Genomic DNA, 23,562 nt, shown 5'->3' with positions numbered 1-23,562 from the left:
AATGCTGTCATGGAGCCTAACAGAGAGCTGGGAAGGAAGCAAACCAGCGGGCCCTAGGTGCACTCCTCGAGGGCCAGCACCTGCAGCTGCTTTTTTGGGAACCCCCTGGCCCCCGCACCTGACTCAGAGACCCGCGCAGTTCGCTGTCCCGGCAGCGGCAGGAGGTGCCTGTGGCGGGAAAGTTCAGGCCAGGTCCAATCAGGCACCTGGGATTAGGTAGCAAGGGTGGGTGCGGCTCCCCGGCCCCAACCAGGGCTGCCGGCTCCGCCCCCTGGGTGGGCTTCCCCACGGTTCTCCGCCCCCCCTCGCCCCGCCCCCTCGGCGCTCTCGCCCCGCCCCGCCCCGCCCCGGGGCCGCGGCTAAAACCCGGAGCCGCCGCGACGCCCAGGGGACTGGAGGGACGCACTGAGCATGTGCAGATCAGCTCGGTGGTGGCTGCTGCGGCCGGAGGCGAGGGCCCGGTGCTGATGCTAACCGCCGGCTCGGCCTCAGCCCGCGCGTGGTCGGCCCCCCAGGCTGGGGCGGCAGGGAAGGAGCCGTAGCCTCCCTGTGGCCCGAGGAGCCGGCGCGGCGGCGCGCACTCCCCGGCGGCCGCGGCGCACTCGGGGCCCACGATGATGGCGGAGCAGGTGAAATGCGCCTCGGCGGGGGTCAGCTCTGGAGCGGGCTCCGGGCCGGTGGTGAACGCGGAGCTGGAGGTGAAGAAGCTGCAGGAGCTGGTGCGCAAGCTGGAGAAGCAGAACGAGCAGCTGCGGAGTCGAGCGGCAAGCGCGGCCGCCGCCCCGCACCTGCTGCTGCTGCCGCCGCCGCCACCCGCCGCGCCGCCCCCCGCCGGGGCCTGCAGCCCATTGGGTCCTCGGAGCCCCCCGGCCGCCACGGTCACCGCCGCGGCCTCAGGGGGCCTGGGGCTCGGGTTGGCGCTGGGCGCGGGGGGCGGTGGCGGTGGCGGCAGCGGCAGTGGCAGCGGCGGTGGCTCCAGTCCCGCGTTCCCGGGCACCTTCTGCCTGCCTAGCCCCGCGCCCTCCCTGCTTTGCAGCCTGGCGCAGCCACCCGAGGCGCCCTTCGTCTACTTCAAGCCGGCAGCGGGCTTCTTCGGCGCGGGCGGTGGCGGGCCGGAGCCGGGGGGCGCGGGGACGCCGCCGGGGGGAGCTGCAGCGCCGCCCTCGCCGGCCCCCACGCTGCTGGACGAGGTGGAACTGCTGGATCTGGAGAGCATAGCCGCCTGGCGGGACGAGGACGACTACACCTGGTACTGCCTGGCTCCGCTCCCTCCCCGAGACCCTGGCCTCGGGGGCTGCGGGCACCGGGGAGCGGGGGCGGGGACGGACGGGGGGTCCCCTGCGGCAGCCGGCGTGACTCCTCGCCGCTCCTGGAGGGGCCGATCCAGCAGGTGTCGAGCCAGGCGGTGACATTTCCCACGATGAGGCTTCTCACGAAGGCAGAAACCTGTTTTCTAATCTCTCCGACTGCGGATGAACCGCCCCCCCACCCCACCTCCCGCCCCCGATCTTGGGTTCTGCTGTTTGCTGATTGTTGGGTCCCAAGCTCCTCGTTAGCATTAAGTGCAAAATCCATGTCATCTTGTCCTTTTGCTTAGTGCTGCTCTTTTCCCCAGTGTTTTCGGAGGGATGACGGGGGATGGTAGGGGTTGGCCTCTGTCTGCGACTGTTACTGTTCTTTCGTTTTAAACGAACGATGGACAGGATTTGCGTGCTCTTCCTCCTCGGGTGGCATCGGAAGCCGCGCAGTGATGGATCTCTCTTTACAGAGAGGTTCGTTCTTACTGTTTGAATTTTGCAGTCGTGTGCCCTTTCGCGCTGCATTTTCATTGAAATCTTACTTTCAGAGACTGACTTGTTTTTTAAAATGGGGTGACCTCACTGGCTTTCCCATAAATAGTGCCAATAAAGAGGACTTTTCTTGGAGTGGAATGAACAGGTGGGAGGGACTTTTTTTTTTTTTTTTAAACCTAGGCACCAAGGAACTGTCTTTAAGTTTTCAAATTAAACTGTAGAAGAAAAGTGAGATTAGAGAAGCCTTATTTTCCTATTTCTTGGAAACTTTTTAGCTTGGTTATCAGAAAACTTGAGGCTGACAGCATTTACTCAGTTGACATCTGGTTAACACTGTCTACTTTCCACGAATGGGTAACTTTAGGGGGAGGCATCCAATTCCTTTATGATGTATTTTTTCTTGCTGCTTGCTCATGGGGTAATAGTCATTTCAAGACTGACTTCTTTTGGTTGGTTCCCATTTTCTGTGGTCACCAGATATATAGGACATGTTTCAGATAAGATGGAACTTGGGTTCCTGCAAGGAAAATGAGCAGCATTCACCTCTACATTGCAGAGGCATGAAGAATAGTTTTAGTCCTTCTTTACCTTAGGTCCTTTTTATGTAGGACCCTTTCTGTTGTTGCAAGCTGGGTTTTCATTTCTTGCTTTGTGTCTCTGTTGCGTGAATGCATGGAAGGGATTGGGAAATGGAGATCCTTACTGGTTTCCTATTGGGAAGCTTGCCTTACACTCTATCATGTGAGAGCTCAAACTGTAAAGTGCATTAGTTAATTGGTTTGATTCAATAATCAAAATATATGGAGCTATAGTAAGCCTTTCAGAGGTGTATTCATCATCCACCTTAACACTTTTTGGCAGCTGTGCAGGTAGCTCAAGGTGTAACAAAGCAAACAACTCATCACTCTCTGGAACACTAAGCCATTCTTTCAAAGCTGCACCCTTATTTCCATAAAGCCCGGGGTGTATTATAATCTCAGTTTCAGCCTGAATGTGGTACTAGAAAATGCTCTCATGATGGTCCTTAGATTTCACTAATAACTCTCAGCCCTTGTGCCACTTTCAAATTATTTTAGGTTGATTTAGTCCTTATTTAGCCTTTTCTTATGGTATGTATGTAAACAGTGGAAGGAAACTTGTTTGTATTTTTGATGGGGAGATATATGGGATCAGTTTTATGCTTAAAATATTTGCATTTTAAAATTTATTATGATATTGCTTTTATGTTAGATTAGTAATCTATTAATAACTTTTCTTCTTTTGAATGGATTTCTGTCATATGTAGTTAGCATCCTTCTATTGCTAGTATTTTGGTACCTAGGCTTTTTTTTTATAGTTTAATTTTGTCCGAATAGCATTGAAATAACCAACTTTAACAGAAATCACCTACTTAGTGGTATTAGTATATTAACTCTTCAGATGGTTTGAAGCAAATCAAAGTTGAAGCAGGCTCTATTTCATTCAACAAGTATACAGGTGAATAAATCAAAGCCTTGATGCTTTACAAATGTTTCTAGAGACAAATGGCAGAAAATCTTCCTGAAAACAAGCCTGGGATTAGAATTCCAGGTGGAAAAACAAGGAGGGTTCATTAATCTTAGTGGGATGGACTTAAAAATTTTAAAGTTACCTGATTTACATAATTTTATTTTATTAGTACATTTTATGCATCAAGATTTTTTTTTTGTATTGCAAATCTTTTTGATGAAGACAATATCAACAGGGTTTAATTTTAAAAGTTTAACCCACTTGTTAATGCTTGCAAAACACTCTGAAGTTCCTTTATCACTGTAGACTATAGTGTTCCTGTCGTGTGATCCCACAAATAGAGTGCCGTTCATTTGGATTCCCTGATATGTTTGCAGGATGGCAACTTACTTTTATTTCCTGTGTTTATTAAGCAACAACTGGAGTGGGTATATAGTACCTTATTTTAAAAATATTTAAAACTACAAGTTTTACATGTTCATTGTAAAAAAACTAAAACATAGACGTAGGTATAAGGTCACAAAAATTCTCTTTCTCGTCCCCAATTTATTACCGTGACTCAGAATTCACCCTGTTAATACTCTGTAGATCCTTCAAGATAAAAAATATAATTACACAAATCAATATACAAACATATACACATCAGTTTTTTTTAATGCTTGCCTTTCATTGAACATACCTTGGACATTTGTATGTTCATGTGACTTCACATCTCGCAGTAACAATGGCATCATTATTAGAGTGACGATATTAAGGAACAAGTCACTGTTAACTGTATCACCTACAGTTTTTCATGCATTTTCATTATTACTTCATCATAATGGGTTAAACAAAATTTATTTGCTTATTTATTCAGAATAGTACTTCCTGCTAAAATGTCATGTGTTCAGGAAAGTTTACAAATGTAGATTAATCACTGAATATTTTAGCTATTCTTTAAGTATATCTTTTCTAATAAAACCTTAGAATACATTATTTTCCTTTTATTAACAACTTGGACAAAATTTGGGTTAAGAGTTATGTGTATAAGGAAAATCGTGACTAACAGAACCAATCTTTTTATGATAGTTCATTAGTTAATGATTAACCAGGTCTTTGAGATCTTTTTTCTGAATAATTATTTAACCTATAAGGAGTATGTTTAAAAAAAAAAAAAAGCTTTAAAGACAATGGCATGTTATGCTTTCCCTTTTGACAAAAAACTTTGATGAAGCAATATTCTTATTTCTTTGAATATTTATCTTAATTGAATTTTAAGTCTTGAATGTTGCCTTAATACAACCTGATTATCCTAGCACAGTACTGCTGGAATTAAGTGTCTCAGAAAGTTAAAGATGATGGCAATTCCAGAACCTGATTTCTTAAGTCCTCTTATGGCCCTATAGTAAAACTCTCATCCTGCTATACTGATTCCTCAGTTATCTTACTAATTTGATAGGCTTAGCTCTCTGGAAGGCCATTGGCTAGAAAGGAAAAGGGAAAAGTCTCAATATCAGAAGCAAATAAAAAGCTCAAAGGGACTAAAATATCCATGCATACATGGGACACAGTGTAATTGGATGTTTTTTCTATCTATGGAAGAAATGTTTTTAAGATTCATATTTGTCCCAATGTCACCAGACTGTGAAGCACCAGAGGACAAACAGAGTAAGTTAGAGTGGTCTGAAGTGGCAATGGGAGCCATTGGCTAACTGCATACTAGATCTTCCTATGACCTCTTTCAGCTCTCTTATTTCGGTGTTGAGGGACAGGAGCTCTGAGGCGAAATGGCTTATGTAAGCTCTTCTAGTTACTGATGGAGTTCAGACTAAAATTCAGATTATTTGTCCAGATTCAGAAGTGTTTACATCAATTGACATATTTTTTCCCCCAGAGCAAGCTGTGTAACTCACTAGTAAATTTATAAAGTCAATTTAGTGGATTGACCAGCATTTTCAAAAAGTGAAGTGCAGTAGAATAGAAAATCAGAGTTTATCATATCTTATAATACAATGCTTGCTTTGATTAAATGTGTTTCAGTTTTACGGATGTGGAAGTATTAAACGTATTTTTGCATTATGATCAAAGTTAGCAAAACTCTCTACTGTTTGAAAGCAAAATGGAGAAAGCAGGTGGAAAAGCACTGAAGATAGTATAGTACTCTGAAGGGACGTTAGGTCTTGCACACCTCAACCAGGAAGATGGTTCTATATGAGAAAATGCCACGATGAAAATAAGCCAGCCAATATAAAATACAGCCATGTAAGAAGGCTTTATTTTAGTAGAATGATAATTAGCAGAACATTGAGACTATATAAACAGGATGTGGCAAGGATTTTAAACTTTTCCAACTGGGAAAGACAGTAGAAAAGTTGTTAATTATAAAAGGAAAAATGGTGACTTGTACAAATTAAGGGAAATTTAATGAATGAGATACTCATCTTCCACATGTAATACCAAGACCCCAGACAGCTGGTTAACATCATTGCCAATTTTTCATCAAAGCTGTTGAACACCTTGTAGTATACATATGGCACAGCTAAATTAGACCATCTAAACTGTTTTTTGCATAATTGATTTTCAGTGAAAAGACCAGAGGGTACTTCCCTTTCTGACAGTGCTAATTGAAAATGTACAATGTTTTCTAGGAGCAAATGGAATTGACTGAAGTGTATGACGTGTGTTTGAAATACGTAACTTTTAAATGTTGAAGTGAGGTGCTGAAGTAGTTTAGCTCTAACTGGGTAAGTCAGGGTTAGGGGTGGAGGGAAAGTTTGTTATAGGACAGCTTAGTAAGTAAAGCTTGAACTTCATGTATCTTTTTAAGAGACTGTTGGAACTAAGTGTTGTAGCGGCTATCTAGATTGATCCTAGCAGGTGCCAGTGACTCAAACACTGTTAGAGAGAACTAAAGGTTTGTTGATTGTGCTTATTAGTGTTGATGTTTCAGCTTTCCTTAAAATAAAACTTGCAGTGATTGAAGGCTCTTAAAATTATTTGTCTGAAAATTACCACATATTACTTTTCAGTGGCAGGTCTAAATATATATATATGTGTGTGTATATATATACATACACACATACACACACACATAAATAAAATATATACTTGTATATATGTATGGCTGTACCATTTGTTGTTTGTACTATCTGCAAAAGGATGACTTTGGAACCAAATATGTTGAGAATAACTGAGACTTTGTTTTCCAGACAATTGTCATACTTCATTGGAAACATTCAGGGTTCTCATGGGCTTTGTGTTATTTTTGGTCTCCCAGCGTAGAATGTGATGTGTATGGAAAAGGAGGGGTTCTGTGAGAAGGATAGTAGTTTCTGGTGCGTATGGTTTGGAAGCAATTGAAGAAAAGTTAAAGAAAATTATAATGACATTCCAAATAGTAGTTTGAAATGTATGTTTCAAACATAATTTGAAGAATTCTGAAAATTTAGATCAGGACTTTTCAGATGTTCTTGCCAGAATTCAATATACCCTTAATGAAACTACTGAAGTTGAAAAAATCTTTATAAGTCACTAGAATGTATGATGCACTAATGATGGCAAGATAGGATATTGTAAATGTTACTTGCATTCTAATGACAATGAATAAAGTGATTTTTAAAATGACTCTTTAGAAGGTTAGAACTATATAGGAGAAATACAGATTTTTTTTTTTTTTTAAACCTTGCCTATCTAATTTTGGAGCTGTGTTGTACTCAAGGAGTTTTTAGCCACATGATCTCTATAACTAGTTTTTTGTATTATCTGCAAAAAGATGACTTTAGAACCAAATATTTTGAGAATAACTGAGACTTTTTTTTTTCTAGACAATTGTCATACTTCATTGGAAACATTCAGGGTTATTGTGGACTTTGTCTGTCTTTAAATCCCGCTCTAGGCCAAGTCATAGAAACACTAGGCTCAAAGCTATCCTGCCCACTGGCATTAAGACCGAAGTGAAAAAGATCACTTGGGTCTTAATGCCATACATTTGTATAGCACCTCAACAGTTTTATCAAAATGATATAATAAATAACATGTAAGTGGTTTTCAAAACGCCTTTCATTAGGCTTGTTACAGGAGGCAGTCCTCTACTCCCTTCTCCTGCTGAGTCCTTCACATAGGCATCACTTTATACTCTTCTAGCGGTTTCTTTTTCCTGAACAGTCTTTATACTTTTATGATCTTAGACATCTGTGGACTTCTTATGAAAGATGAAAACTTAGCTCTCTTCCTCTCACCCTCGACTACCATATCCATATTATTTTTCCTTCTCATGATGGTTTTTATGGTTTTTCTTTTATATTTAATGTCTGCATTATGATTATAATTTACTAGCTGAGTCCCGTTAATTGCATGTTAAACATGTATTTTCTCTAACCCCTTTGTTCCTCCAACAGTTAGTAATGGCCCTTCTTCTCCCCTCTTCACTTTCTTTAATTAAGTGTCAGAAATTATTTCTCTAAACACACTAAAGGAGCCATAAAATCCCTCATTAAGGTCATACACATTTGGCAATTTGTTAAATCTGCTTTTTAAAAAATTTATATTGTAGTGCTATCTCCCCTGAAACTCTTAATCTCATTGCTCTAGTTTTTACTGTTTGCCCCCTAGGCTGGATGCATACTGCGATTGCCATGGGAACTCTTTCCGTTTCTTGGCTAAGGTGGATTCCCTTCTTCTTAAGTCCTTTTCCTTTGTATTTCACTTATTCTTTTAGGTGGCGCAGCCTTCAATAGCTTTCTGAGAAAGGAGACCTGCATGAGAGGCACACATATTTGAGATCCCGCATATTTGAAAATGTCATTGTTCTGCCCTTACATAAGATTCATAGTTGGACTGGCTATGAAAGTCTAAGTTAACCTTTCCTTCATGTTTGAAGGCATTTTTCCATTTTGTTCTAGCTTCTGTTATGTTCTAGTTATTGAGTGTACTGTGTTTGGGTATCTAATCCTTTTTGACTTTTTCTTTTGCTTCCTTTATCTCTAGTATTCTAAAATGTCATGTTGTACCTTGGTATGGGTTATTTTATTTGGTATACCAGACATTTGTGCACACTTTCACTCTAGAATTGCATGGCCTGACTTCCACTCTGGATATTTTCTTGCCTTTTTTTTTCTCTCTCTCTCTTCAGAATAACTTTCCAGTTTCTTTCTTTTCTTTTTCTCTTTCTTCTTCTTCTTCTTTTTTTTTTTTTTTTTTTTTTTTGTAGAACTTGTAACAGACAGATGTAGGTCATTCTATCTGGCTTAATCACTTGATTTTCTTATCTGTCTTATCCCATTGCTAATCTGTCTTTATTTTCTTTTCAGGAGACTTCTTCAACTTGATATTCCAAACTCATTTATTGACTCTTTTGTTTTTGCTATGATAGTCTCATTTCCCAAGGATGAATAAACTGTTTTTTTTTTTTTTAATATCCGTGTGTATGTGTGTGCTTGTGTGTGTATGTGTGTGTGTGTGTTTGTGTGTGTGAATATAGCATTTTCTCTTAGATGATATAAATTATACTTGTCTTGAAATTTTCATCTGTTCCCTGCATTGTTTTTCTCTTTGGTTCTCTTTACCCCCTCTACTTTTAGTCTCAGTGTTTCATGTAAAAGGAATATTTCACATATTTGGTGTCACTGGTTGTCTGTTCATACCCAAAGGAGGTATTGAAGCCAATCTAAAGCTCTCCATGGATGGAGCTCCTTGGTGCAGTTTACTAGTGATTGGATGGGTAGCCAGCCCACATTCAAGTATCTCTAGGTCTTCTCTTGGATTCATCCTTTTCTCTAGGCATAAACCTTCTATACTTCTAGGAGATGTAAGCAAGGCAGTCATTTCTAGGAATATAAAGAGAGAAATGGGACCAGAATTCTAACGAGTCAGCATGTGGACTTCCATTTAATGTTTGGTTAAGTAAGGTACCTCATTTCTCCTTCAGCTAAGTTTGGTGTGCCTGAAGTCAGGGCTTCTCTGGATCAGCTTATTCACATAGCAGAGTCTTTGGTCTCAGGTTAAGATGAAGAGCGGGGCGGTAGGACTGGCTGTATGGAAGGGGATTTGGAATTCCAGTTGCCCCTAGGTAGACTTTCAACTGGATTCACTGCTTTTAGTGTGATGATCATCCCTACCTTCTATGAAATGCAGAGTGGGAATGAGATATAGTACCAGACAATAGGAATTGGACTATGGAGTATGAAAGAGAAATCTCCATAAGTGAACATGGCATAGTGGGTCACTTAGAAACTGAATGTGCCTGTAGAAATGAGCAGCTTTTGCATATGGTGTGAGGCTATGTGGACAAAGGAAATATTTGTATCACATAGACCCTAAGTAATTGAAGACACCTTACTGTTGTGTTCTCCTACAAACACAAAAAGGATTCTATCAAAAAAAAGTGAATGGGAGTATCTGGAGTCCAGGGTCAAGCTGGTTGGAGGAAGCTTGCTGGCAGCAGAAGAGATCAGCAGTTCTCCCATAGGATACTGGAGGTAACAGGCAGAGCAGTGCTTTAGGTAGCAGCTTCAGGTGGTAGCTGAGAGGGATTTAAAAACAACAGGCACAAGTTCAGACAGAAACATGAATTTTCCCAGCAGAAGTTGACAGACACCTCATACAGGAGAGCTCTGGCTTGGCATCTGGCAGATACTCCTCTGGAACAAAGCTTCCAGAGGAAAGAACAGGCAGCAATCTTTGCTGTTCTGCAGCTGCTGCTGTTGATACCCAGGCATACAGAGTCTGGAGTGGACCTCAGGAAAACCCCAGCAGACCTGTAGCAGAGGGGCCTGACTGTTAGAAGGAAAACTAACAAACAGAAAGAAATGGCGTCAACATCAACAAAAAGGACGTCCACACAGAAACCCCATCCAAAGGTCACCAATATCAAAGACCAAACGTAGATAAATCCATGAAGATGAGGAATAAATAGTGCAAAAGGGCTGAAAATTCCAAAAATCAGAACACCTCTTCTCCTCCAAAGGATCACAACTTCTCGTCAGCAAGGGAACAAAACTGGACAGTGAATGAATTTGATGAATTGTCAGAAATAGACTTCAGAAGGTGGGTAGTAACAGACTCCTCTGAGCTAAAGGAGCATTTCCTAACACAATGCAAGGAAGCTAAGTACCTTGATAAAAGGTTGGAGGAATTGCTAACTAGAACAATCAGTTCAGGGAAGAACATAGATGACCTGATGGAGCTGATAAACACAACACAGGAACTTCGTGAAGCATACACAAGTATCAGTAGCCAACTCAGTCAAGTGGAATAAAGTATATCAGAGATTGAAGATCACCTTAATGAAATAAAGCATGAAGATAATATTAGAGAAAAATGAATGAAAAGGAATTAACAAAGCCTCCAAGAAATATGGGACTATGTGAAAAGACCAAACTTACATTTGATTGGTGTACCTGAAAGTGACTGGGATAATGGAACCAAGTTGGAAAACACTCTTCAGGATATTATCCAGGAGACCTTTCCCAACTTAGCAAGACAGGCCAACATTCAAATGTAGGAAATACACAGAACACCACAAAGATACTCCTCGAGAAGAGCAACCCCAAGACATATAATCGTCAGATTCACCAAGGTGGAAATGAAGGAAAGAATGTTAAGGGCAGCTGAAGAGGGGTTACCCACAAAGGAAAACCCGTCAGACTAGCAGCAGATCTCTCTGCAGAAACCCTACAAGCCAGAAAAAAGTGAGGGCCAATATTCAACATTCTTAAAGAAAAGAATTTTCAACCCAGAATTTCATATCCAGTCAAACTAAGCTTCAAAAGTGAAGGAGAAATAAAATCCTTTACAGACAAGCTAATCCTGAGAGATTTTGTCACCAGCAGGCCTGCCTTACGAGAGCTCCTGAAGGAAGCGCTAAATATGTTGTTGTTGTTGTTGTTGTTGCTGTTGTTTTTGAGACAGAGTCTCGCTCTGTCACCCAGGCTGGAGTGCAATGGCACCATCTTAGTTCACTGCAGCCTCTGCTTCCCAAGTTCAAGTGATTCTCCTGTCTTTGCCTCCTGAGTAGTTGGGATTACAGGTGCCCACTACCACGCCTGGGTAATTTTTGTATTTTTAGTAGAGGCGGGGTTTTGCCACGTTGGTCAGGCTGGTCTTGAACTCCTGACCTCAGGTGATCCACCAGCGTCGGCCTCCCAAAGTGCTGGGATTACAGGTGTGAGCCACCACACCTGGCCTTGGAAGCAGTAAATATGGAAAGGAAAAACCGGTACCAGCCACTGCAAAAACATACCAAATTGTAAAGACCATCAACACTATGAAGAAACTGCGTCAACTAATAGGCAAAATAACCAGCTGGCATCATAATGACAGGATCAAATTCACACAGAACAATCCCTTAAATGTAAATGGGATAAATGCCCCAATTAAAAGACACAGACTGGCAAATTGGATAAAGAGTCAAGACCCATTAGTGTGCTGTATTCAGGAGACCCACCTCACATGCAAAGACACACATAGGCTCAAAATAAAGGGATGGAGGAATATTTACCAAGCAAATGGAAAGCAAAAAAAAGAGCAGGGGTTACATCCTAGTCTCTGATAAAACAGACTTTAAACCAACAAAGATCAAGAGACAAAGAAGGGCTTACATAATGGTAAAGGGATCAATGCACCAAGAAGAACTAACTATCCTAAATATATATCCACCCAATACAGAAGCACCCAGATTCATAAAGCAAGTTCTCAGAGACCTACAAGGAGACTTAGACTTCCACACAATAATAGTGGGAGACTTTAACACCCCACTGTCAATATTAGATCAACGAGACAGAAAATTATAAGGATATTCAGGACTTGAACTTAGCTCTGGATCAAGTGGGCCTAATAGATATCTACACAGCTTTCCACCCCAAATCAACAGAGTATACTTTATTTTCAGTGCCATGTCACACTCATTCTAAAATTGACCACATAATTGGAAGTAAAATTCAGCAAAGGCAAAAGAATGGAAATCATAACAAACAATCTCTCAGACCACAGTGCATCAAATTAGAACTCAGGGTTAAGAAACTCACTGAAAACCGCACAATTACATGGAAACTAAACAACCTGCTCCTGAATGACTACTGGGTAAACAATGAAATTAAGGCAGAAATAAATAAGTTCTTTAAACCAATGAGAACAAAGACACAGTGTAACAGAATCTACTGGACACAGCTAAAGCAGTGTTCAGAGGGAAATTTATAGCACTAAATGCCCACCAGAGAAAGCAGGAAAGATCTAACATCAACACCCTAATATCACAATTAAAAGAACTAGAGAAGCAAGAGCAAACAAATTCAAAAGCCAGCAGAAGACAAGAAATAACTAAGATTAGAACAGAACTGAAGGAAATAGAGACACGAAAAACCCTTCAAAAAATCAATGAATCCAGGAGCTGGGTTTTTGAAAAGATTAACAAAATAGACCACTAGCCAGACTATTAAAGAAGAGAAGAATCAAACAGACACAATAAAAAATGATAAAGGGGATATCACCACTGATCCCACAGAAATACAAACTACCATCAGGGAATACTATAAATACCTCTACGGAAGTAAACTAGAAAATCTAGAAGAAATGGATAAATTCCTGGACTCATACACCCTCCCAAGACTAAACCAGGAAGAAGTCGAGTCCCTGAATAGATCAATAACAAGTTCTGAAATTGAGGCAGTGATTAATAGCCTACTAACCAAAAAAAACCCAGGACCAGATGGATTCAGAGCCAAATTCTACCAGAGGTACAAAGAGGAGCTGGTACCATTCCTTCTGAAACTATCCCAAACAATAGAAAGACAGGGGCTCCTCCCTAACTCATTTTATGAGGCCAGCATCATCCTGATACCAAAACCTGGCAGAGACACAACAAAAAAAAGAAATTTTTAGGCCATTATACCTGATGAACATCAATGTGAAAATCCTCAGTAAAATACTGGCAAATTGAATCCAGCAGCACATCAAAAAGCTTATCCACCGCAATCAAATCGGCTTCTTCCCTGGGATGCAAGGCTGGTTCAACATATGCAGATCAATAAATGTAATCCATCATACAAACAGAACCAATGAAAAAACCACATAATTACCTTAATAGATACAGAAAAAGCCTTCGATAAAATTTATCACCTCTTCATGCTAAAAACTCTCAATAAATTAGGTACTGATGGAATGTATCTCAAAATAATAAGAGCTATTTATGATAAACCCACAGCCAATATCATACTGAATTGGCAAAAGCTGGAAGCATTCCCTTTGAAAACCGGCACAAGACCAAGGTGCCCTCTCTCACCACTCCTATTCAACATAGTATCGGAAGTTCTGGCCAGGGCAATCAGGCAAGAGAAAGAAAGAAACGGTATTCAGATAGGAAGAGAGGAAGTCAAATTGTCTCTGTTTGCAGATGACATGATTGTATATTGAGAAAACCCCATCGTCTCAGCCCCAAATCTTAAGCTGATGAGCAACTTTAGCAAAGTCTCAGGATACAAAATCAATGTGCAATAATCGCAAGTATTTCTATACGCTAATAATAGACAGCCAAATCATGAGTGAACTCCCATTCACAATTGTTACAAAGAGAATAAAATACCTAGAAATACAAAAGATGTGAAAGACCTTTTCAAGGAGAACTGCAAACCACTGCTCAAGGAAATCAGAGAGGACACAAACAAATGGAAGAACATTCCATGCTCATGGATAGGAAGAATCAATATCAAAATGGCCATACTGTCCAAAGTAATGTATAGATTAAATGCTATCCCCATCAAGCTACCATTGACTTTCTTCACAGAATTAGAAAAAACTACTTTAAATTTCATATGGAACCAAAAAAGAGCCCATATAGCCCAGACAATCCTAAGCAAAAATGACAAAGCTGGAGGCATCATGCCACCTGACTTCAAACTATACCACAAGGCTACAGTAACTAAAACAGCATGGTACTGGTACCAAAACAGATATATAGGCCAATGGAACAGAACAGAGGCCTCAGAAATAATCCACACATTTACAACCATCTGGTCTTTGACAAATCTGACAAATACAAGTAATGGGGAAAGGATTCCCTATTTAATAAATGGTGCTGGGAAAACTGGCTAACAATATACAGAAAACTGAAACGACCCCTTCCTTACACCTTATACAAAAATAACTCAAGATGGATTACAGATAGATTAAAGATTTAAATGTAAGACCTGAAACCATAAATAGCCTAAAAGAAAACCTGGACAATACCATTCAGGACATAGGCATGGGCAAAGACTTCATAAGTAAAACACCAAAAGCAATGGCAGCAAAACCCAAAATTGACAAATGGGATCTAATTAAAGAGCTTAGGCAGCCTACTGAATGGGAGAAAATTTTTGCAATCTATCCACCTGACAAAGGGCTAATATCTAGAATCTACGAGGAACTTTAACTAATTTACAAGAAAAAAACAACCCCATCAAAAAGTGGGTGAAGGATATGAACAGACACTTCTCAAAAGAAGATATTTATGTGGCCAAGAAACATGAAAAAAAGCTCATCATCCCTGGTCATTAGAGAAATGCAAACCAAAACCACAAGGAGATACAATCTCACACCAGTTAGAATGGTGATCATTAAAATGTCAGGAAACAACAGATGCTGGAGAGGATGTGGAGAAATAGGAAGGCTTTTACACTGTTGGTGGGAGTGTAAATTAGCTCAACCATTGTAGAAGACAGTGTGGCGATTCCTCAGGGATCTAGAATCAGAAATACCATTTGACCCAGTAATCCCATTACTGGGGATGTACCCAAAGGATTATAAATTATTCTACTATAAATATACATGCACATGTACGTTTATTGTGGCACTGTTCACAACAGTGAAGACTTGGAACCAACCCAAATGCCCATCAATGATAGACTGGATAAAGAAAAAGTGGCACATATACGCCATGGAATACTATGCAGCCGTAAAAAAAGGATGAGTTCATGTCCCTTGCAGGGACATGGATGAAGCTGAAAACCATCATTCTCAGCAAACTAACACAGGAACAGAAAACCAAACACTGCTTGTCCCACTCATAAGTGGGAGTTGAACAATGAGAACACATGGACAGGGAGGGGAACATCATACACGGGGGCCTGTCAAGGGGTTGGGGGCTAGGGGAGAGATAGCATTAGGAGAAATACCTAATATAGACAACAGGTGATGGGTGCAGCAAACCACCATGGCACGTGTATACCTATGTAACAAATCCTGCACGTTCTGCACATATATCCCAGAACTTAAAGTATAGTAATTAAAAAGAAACAATAAGGAAAATTGGTGAAAAAAGTATTGAGGTAGGGAAACTCCACAGTTGACTAACTAGTGGCTTATTTCTGTCGGGACTGTGGTGTTCATGGCTTTTTACATACATGGTAGATGGCAGCTATGAGTTTCTCATCTTAAGAACACTGAGGGCTGGTCATGGTGGCTCATGCCTGTAGTCCCAACACCTTGAGAGGCTGAAGCAGGAAGATCGCTTGAGCCCAGGATTTTGAGACCAGACTGGACAACATAGGAAGACCCCATCTCTACAAAAAAACTTAAAAAATAAAATAGCTGGGTGTGGTGGTGCATGCCTGTGGTCCTAGCAACTCAGGAGGCTGAGGTGGGAGGATTACTTGAGCTCAGAAGGTCAAAGTTGCAGTGAAGTGTGTTTGTCCCACTGCACTCCAGCCTGGGTGACAGAGCAAGACCATGTCTCAAAACAAAACAAACCAAACCACAAAACAATGATTCTTTATCTTGTGACTTTTAAAAAACTGCTTTATTGGAATATAATTAATATGTAAACTGCACTTAAAATGTACAATTTGATAGACTTTAACATGTATATATATATACCCAGGAAATCATGACCACAGTTAATGTGTAGTGAACAGATTTCGACACTTGAGGTTTCCTGTGGCCCCTTGTTTTCCTTATTCTTTCCCTCCTGATTCTTGCTACCTCCAACCCAGGCAACCCCTGATCTATTTTCTGTCAGTTTAGATTAGTCACCCTGACTGGAGTTCAGTGGCGCAATCTCGGCTCACTGCAACCTCTGCCTCTTGGGTTCAAATGGTTCTCTTGCCTCAGCCTCCTAAGTAGCTGGGATTACAGGTGCATGCCACCACGTGCAGCTAATTTTCATATTTTTAGTAGAGACGGGATTTCACCCTGTTGGCCAGGATGGTCTCGATCTCCTGACCTTGTGATCTGCCCGCCTTGGTCTCTAAAATTGCTGGGATTACAGGCATGGTACATTTTTTATAATTTCATATCAATAAAGTCACAGAATATGTGCTCTTCTATTTGTTTGTTTTTGGCTTCTTTCAAGCTAGATAGTTATTTTGAAATTTGTGTTATTACATGAATCAGTAGTTCATTTTTATTGTGGGAGCTGTTAGATTTCATCATTGCAACCATGGCTTGTTTATCAGTCATCTTTTGATGAGCACTTGGGTTGCTTTTAGTTATGACAAATAAAACTGCTGTGAGCATTTATGTTTAAGTCTTCATATGAACATGCTTTCATTTCTCTTCGGTAAATACTTAAAACTTGAGTGTCTGGAACAGAGAGTAGGTGCAGGTTAACTTTTTAAGAAGCTGCCAAACTCTTTTCCAAAGTGGTTTCACCATTTTTCATTTCCATCACCAGTGTATGAAGTTTTCAGTGGCACCAAATCTTCCTTAACACTTGCTATGGCTAGTATTTTTCATTTTATCCATTCTAATAGGTATGTGGTAGTATCTCGTTGTGGTTTTAACTATTTTCCTAATGACTAATGATGAACATCTTTTCATATAGTTGTTTGCCGTAATAGGTCTTCTTTGGTGAAATGTGTAATCGAACTTTTTGTCTATTTTTAAAATTGAATTGTTTACTATTTGTAGTTTCATGTTTTCTGCATAAAAGTTCTTTGGTAGATAGATGATTTGCAAATATGTCTTTCCCAATTTGTGGTTTATCACTCATTTTTTAGCAATGTCTTTCTAAAAGAAAAGTTTTTAATTTTGATAAAGTCCAATTGATATTTTTTTCTTTTATGGATCATATTTTCAGTATTATAAATTGTATCTAAGACGTATTTGCCAACTCAAGGACACAAATAGTTTTACCTTTGGTTTCTTATAAGAGCGTTATAGTTTCAAGTTTTACATTTGTCTGTGCTCTATTTTGAGTTAGTTTTGGATATTGTTTGTACTGTGGATCAAAGGTTTTTTTTTTTTTTTTTTTTTTTTTTTTCCGCATATAAATACCCATTTTGTTCCAGCACCATTTATTTAAAAGACTATCCTTTAAATTGTATTTTACTAAAAATCCTCCATATATGTGTGGTTTTATTTCCTAGCTATTTTTTTGCACTGATCCGTTTATTTTTATGCTACACTAAACTGTTTTCATTACTGCCATGAGCTTCAGTCAGTGGTATAGCTCTCCATTTCTTTTTTAACATTTGTTTGGCTATTCTAAGATCTTTGCATTTCCATATGAATTTTAGATCATCTACATTTCTACAAAAAACGCCTGCTGGAATTTCAATTGAGATTTTGCAAATTATGTGGACCAATTTAAGGAGAATTGACATCTTAATATTTAGTTTTCTTAGGAAAATGGCATGTCTCTCCAGTTATGTCCTCTTTAATTCTCAGAATGTTTTGTAGTCTTCAGTGTTCAGGTCATACGCATCTTTTGTCAGATTTATCCTTAAGCATCTTATGGTTTTTTTTAAAAAATGCTATCGTAAATGAAAAGTGAAATTTTAAAAATATGAATTTGTTTGTTGTTAATATATATAAGTATACGATTGACTTCCCTACATCAATCTGGTATCTTATAATCTTGCTACTAAACTCACTTATGCTATTATCATTTTTGTAGATTCTTCAGACTTTTTTTTACATAGATGATCGTGTCATCTGTGAATAAAGACAGATTTACTTCTTTCTTTCCAATGTAAATGTTTTTAATGTACTGCCTGATTGCATTGGCTAGGATCTTCAGCAGAGTGTTAAATAGAAGTGATGAGAGCCAATGTCTGTGTCTGTTTTCTGGTATCACAGGCAAAGCATTCAGCCTTTTACCATTCACTATGCTGTTTTTGTAGATGCCTTCAGTCAGGTTGAGGATGTTTCTTTCTGTTTCTGATTTGATGAGAATTTTTATCAGGAGTGGATGACAAATGCTTTTTTTTTTTCTATTGATATTATATACTTTTTCTATTTTAGTTAATCTGGTAAGTTATATTGATGCTTGAATTTGTACTGACTTTTTATTTCTGATATAAACCCCACTTATTAATGGTGAAGTATGCTAATGGTGAAGTTAGACTCAGTTTACTGAAATATTTAGACTTTTTACATCTGTGTTCATGTGTGATACTGGCTGTTAGTTTCTTAATTTGTAGTGTCTGATTTTGGTATCAGGGTAAAACTGCCCTGATAGGATGTGTTAGGATGTATTCCCTCTTCTTCTGTTTTTTTGGAAAAGTTTGTGAAGAACTGATGTTTTCTTTAAATATTTGGTAGAGTTTAGCAGGAAAGTCTTCTGGTCCCAGACTTTTCTTTGTGAGTAGTTTTTTATTTTTATTTTTAATTACTTTTCTAGCTGTTTACTCTAACTCATTTGTATGCCCATGTTTAAGGTGCATTTCCCGTAGGAAGCATATAATTGAGTCTTTTGTGACACTCCTCCCTCCCTTTAAATATAAGGAAAAACTTGCCCGGAAGTCCATCAGATGATTTTCCCTCAGTTTCTTTTGGCTAGGATTGTATGTGGGGCTTGGACCTAAACCAGTCATAGGCAAAGGGGAACAATGAAAATACCATGATTGGCTTAGCCCAGTGCCTCTCAAGATGTGGTCTCCAGACCAGTAATATTAGCTTTACCTGGAAACTTCTCAGAAATCCAGATTCTTTGACCCTATGCATCAAATTTAAGGGATGTGGTTTAGCAATTTGTCTTAACAAGATGTTTAAGTAATTTTGAGACATGAGACATTGAGAATAACTGGCCTAGACTAGCCTATACTTGTGAGCAGGGAGAAGTAGCCTGTACCCGACAGTTTAGGGTATGTTCCTAGGAAGTGGAAGGGATTATTACCTACATAGGTAAGTGATAATCTTGCCATAGTAGGACTGACGTGGGGCCCAAGATTATGAATTTTTAACTGATGTACTCTTGATGGAGTCATGACTGTGCAACACACTCTAAGGAAGAAAAATAATATATTGGAATTACAATTAAATCCATTGAGATCTATATTTTAGAGTCCTCATCTGTAACTGGAGTGAGCAAACTGTCCCAAGGGCAGATCAGAGCTGTTGCATGTTTTGTATGGTGGGTAAGATACGTTTTCATATTTTTAAATGATGAAAAAAAAAAATAAAAAAATGGAAAACTATGGGAAATTCAACTTTCAGTGTCTATAAATCAATTTTAAAGGAACATAGCCATGTTTATTCGCTTACATATTGTCTAGGATGCCTTTGGACTGGAATGGCAGCACTGAGTAGTTGTGACAGAGATCATGTGGCTTACAAAGCCTGAAATATTTACTTGCTGGCCCTTTACAGAAAACGTTTGGCAATCCCTGGTCTATAAGAATAATTTACCAAAGAATAGTGCATTCCCCAACCGTCTTGGATAACTGATAGATTAATAGGTGAACGTTTTGTCTAGAACAGTAAAAGTGTGAATAATGAAGTATGTTATTTCAAGAATATGTGCATATTAGAATTGTGGTAGCTTTGTTGGAAGGAAGATTACTTTAGATTTATAATTAATGTAAGCTTATAATAGTGAAGTGTCATGTATTAGAGCCAGCAGTTTCAGGGAGGTAATTCACCTTTCTCCCTTTTTTAGTTAACTCTTGCTTATTCCTCAAGATAAACCTTTTCGTATAGCCCTATCACTGAAAATATTCTAAAATCTACATTAATATGACATATTAATGAGAAGCTTTTTTATAACCTGCAGTGCTTCTGGGTAGTTATTTTGCATACTACCCATTATTGTGTAATGGTGTAGGTGCTAAAAGTGAACTCTTCCTAAAACATATCTTTTAAGCTCTTTGTTTGGCTTTAATGAAAAGGAAGCATATACCAAGGTTAGTATAGATTTGAGACAGGAGAAATATGTGATTATGTAAGGGTTCAAAGAATCAACTGACTGGCTTTTACGGGTGTTTAGACTTATTTTTAAAAAATACACAAGATTTTCCTTATCATATCATGTTTACCTTCATTAGCCCAAGTTTACAAAAGATTCTGTTGCCAAAGAGAAAGATGAAAATGTTTATTTCTTGACATGTCAATAGAGATAGTAAGATCATGATAGTGCCTTTTTAGGGCTAGTTTAGTTAAAAAAAAAAAAAAAAAAGGAAAAGCCCTTGATCTCTGATGCTGAAACACACAGTTAGGGGAAAAATTGTTAGACCTTTTTTTGGAAGTTCTTCTCACCAGGCTACAGGAAGTGTCATCTTCTATTTGGGGATATTTGCCTGTTAAAAACTATTTCTGATACTTTGAAGTGATCAAATATGAGTTGTGTTTCTATGGAAATTGTTAAATACATGTTGCTTTCCCCAGAGAGAGGTACTCTCTGTGTACCTATATCATACCTATAATGTAGATTTCTTTTTTTAAGGTTATACGTTGGCTCTTCAAAGACGTTCACCTCATCAGAGAAATCCCTGACTCCTTTGCAATGGTGTAGACATGTCCTAGATAACCCAACTCCTGAGATGGAAGCAGCAAGACGTTCCCTGTGCTTTAGACTGGAGCAAGGTAATTGTGAATGTGTGCATTTACATTCTTCAACTTTTGTCACTCTCTGTGCTACTTTTGTTGCTGGTTTTGGAATAAACATTTCAATTGAAAATTCTTACCCTGAGGTGCAGCTGTTGCATGCAATTAGCTTCACATGTATTACACATCAAGCTTTCTCAATGTAGGATGTGTTTAGTTTTGTGCTTATTTTTAGCCATATTTTTAGTTTGCTTTGGTTTATATTGCAGTGTAGGAACACACATTTTATTTTATTTTTCTGTTTGCAAATATACCAGTCAATAAAATGGTCAGTTTTCAGTGCTCTGGGGTCAGTAACAAGGTTGTATGGCTGACTTCTGAGGCAGAAAACAGGGTTTCCTGGGAATCTGAGTACTATTGAATGCCTTTAACATTTAGTTGGATGTATAACTGGAAGTGCTAACCTTTAAAAACTAAGAAATCTTCATATTATCTGTAACATTAATTAACTTATGGAGCCTAAGAGAAGTTTAAATTTTAAAAAAGGGCAGTTGGAAAAACAACAAAAATAAGTGAGTGGTACCTTGCTGTTTGATGCAGGGAACTACTTGAAGCTGTAATTATGTAGGCTTTTGACTTGTCTGTTAACCTCTGGGCATCTGTTTCATCCTCTGGGAACACTGTTTCTATTCTATAGACCACCTGCATCCAGATCATACATGAGCTTGAAAGTACAGATTCCGGAGCCTCCAGATTGAAGAATCATACTGTCTGAGGGTAGGGTTGGGGAGTCTGCATTGACAGGTTCACCAGTGTGATTCTCATGTACACTGATACTTGAGAACACTGCCCATGAAGCTCTTCGAGGATAACGAATAACATATTTGGACATAAGAAAAAGTATAATAGATAATGCTTCTAGAGCTCTTAATTCTGTAACATTCATTACCTTTACATTCTTGACGTTCTTCATCTTATTCAGTCTAACTGAACTCAGCTTTAGAGGTGAGAAATACTCAGTTTAGAGAAGTTCACAGTGTTACAAGGCAGAATGATACTCGGGGACGGAGTCAAAGCCGGGGTCTCTCTGACACCAGAGACTCCATACTTAACCAGTATTCTGTACTGCCATATTGGCATGGTCATAAGTAGATATCAACAGAAATCTGTTTTAAATACTTGGAAGGTGGGATGAAATAGTGTATTTTATTAACATTTTAAGTAAAATGAAGCGGGTGGCTTAATAATGGAAAGTTGAAGAGCAGTGTAGGGACAAAGACATGTTAGGGTTAAAACTTTGGTGATAGATGCTTATCTAACAGAGCAACCATCTCAGAGTTGGGGGCTCTAGTATTCATTCTGTTCCCATTTACCTCAGTGATCTAAGAAAACTGATATGGTTTGGCTCTGTGTTCCCAGCCAAATCTCATCTCCATTTGTAATCCTTATATGTAGAGGGAGGCACCTGGTGGCAGGTGACTGGATCATGGGGGCACTTTCCCCCATGCTGTTCTCAAGATAGGGAGTTCTCGTGAGAGCTGATGGTATTAAGTGTGGCACTTCCTCACTCTTTCACTTTCTCCCGCTCCTGCCACCATGTAAGGACGTGCCTTGCTTCCCCTTTACCTTCCACCATAATTGCAACTTTCCTGAGGCCTCCCCAGCCATGCGGAACTGGGAATCAATTAAGCCTCCTTTCTTTATAAATTACCCAGTCTCAGGTAGTATCTTTATAGCAGTGTGAGAACAGACTAATACACAAACCATTAAATCCCTTTGTACTTAACTCTTTGAAGGGCTATATAGACCATTCCTATGTCTCCTTACTTAATCCTTGACTCAGTGACTTATATCTATATGTTAATATAAGAATTCGGCTCAATAATTTGAAGTAAAATTCAAATTGAATTCAGAATTACAGCCCTTTATGTCAGGGGTCAACAAACTCTTTTTGAAAGAGACAGTTAATATTTTAGATTTTGTGGGCTACATAATCTCTGTCATGACTGTTCAACTTAGCCATGCCCAGAAAACAATTATCAATGCAGAAATTAATGAATGAAGATGTGTTCCAATATAACTTTATTTACAAGCACTGACATTTGAATTTTGTGTGGTTTTTCACATGTCACAAAATGTATATATTTTTCCCAAATATTAAAAAAATACAAAAACCTTTCTTAGCTGGTGATTTATTACAAAAGCAGGAGTGGGCTGGATTTGGGGTACCTTCGGCCTTACCCACCCCAGCCTTAACGTCATTTGCACACTAGATAGATTTACATATAAGTTTAGATTTTTTTTCCTAAAAATAGAAGAGAAACTTAAGTGTAAATAATCCTAATTGGTGGTTGCTGTTGAGATATTAGACTAAGTGCTTCATTATCCGATTTTCCTTTCATCGATGTGGAGCTCAGGCAGAATCATGAGGTCATGAGGATGTGAACTGGCATACTGCAGTTTTGTTCATGATGTAATTTATTTAAACGTCCTGTAAAAGTTTAGAGAACGAGTTTTTCAAAACCAAAATTAGTCTTTTACTTAATTTGTATATAAACTCAAAACTTCT

The 23,562-nt window shown here is 39.2% G+C and overlaps 1 protein-coding gene across 1 annotated transcript in view; it reads left to right on the top strand.

Annotated features, from left to right (window-relative positions):
• Positions 1–374: 374 nt before the first annotated feature.
• The window catches only part of SLAIN1 (SLAIN motif family member 1), a 65,747-nt gene continuing 42,559 nt past the window's right edge, over positions 375–23,562 (top strand). Inside the window, exons 1-2 of the mRNA XM_023185948.2 lie at positions 375–1,249; positions 20,893–21,032. Of these exons, the coding sequence (XP_023041716.1) occupies positions 615–1,249; positions 20,893–21,032 (775 nt within the window). The 5' untranslated portion in view covers positions 375–614. The remainder of the gene's footprint in view (positions 1,250–20,892; positions 21,033–23,562) is intronic.

Source organism: Piliocolobus tephrosceles, chromosome X (assembly GCF_002776525.5).
Source record: "Piliocolobus tephrosceles isolate RC106 chromosome X, ASM277652v3, whole genome shotgun sequence".
NCBI lineage: Eukaryota > Metazoa > Chordata > Mammalia > Primates > Cercopithecidae > Piliocolobus > Piliocolobus tephrosceles.
The sequence above is the reverse complement of the archived record's forward strand: the minus strand, read 5'-3'. Positions and strand labels throughout refer to the sequence as shown.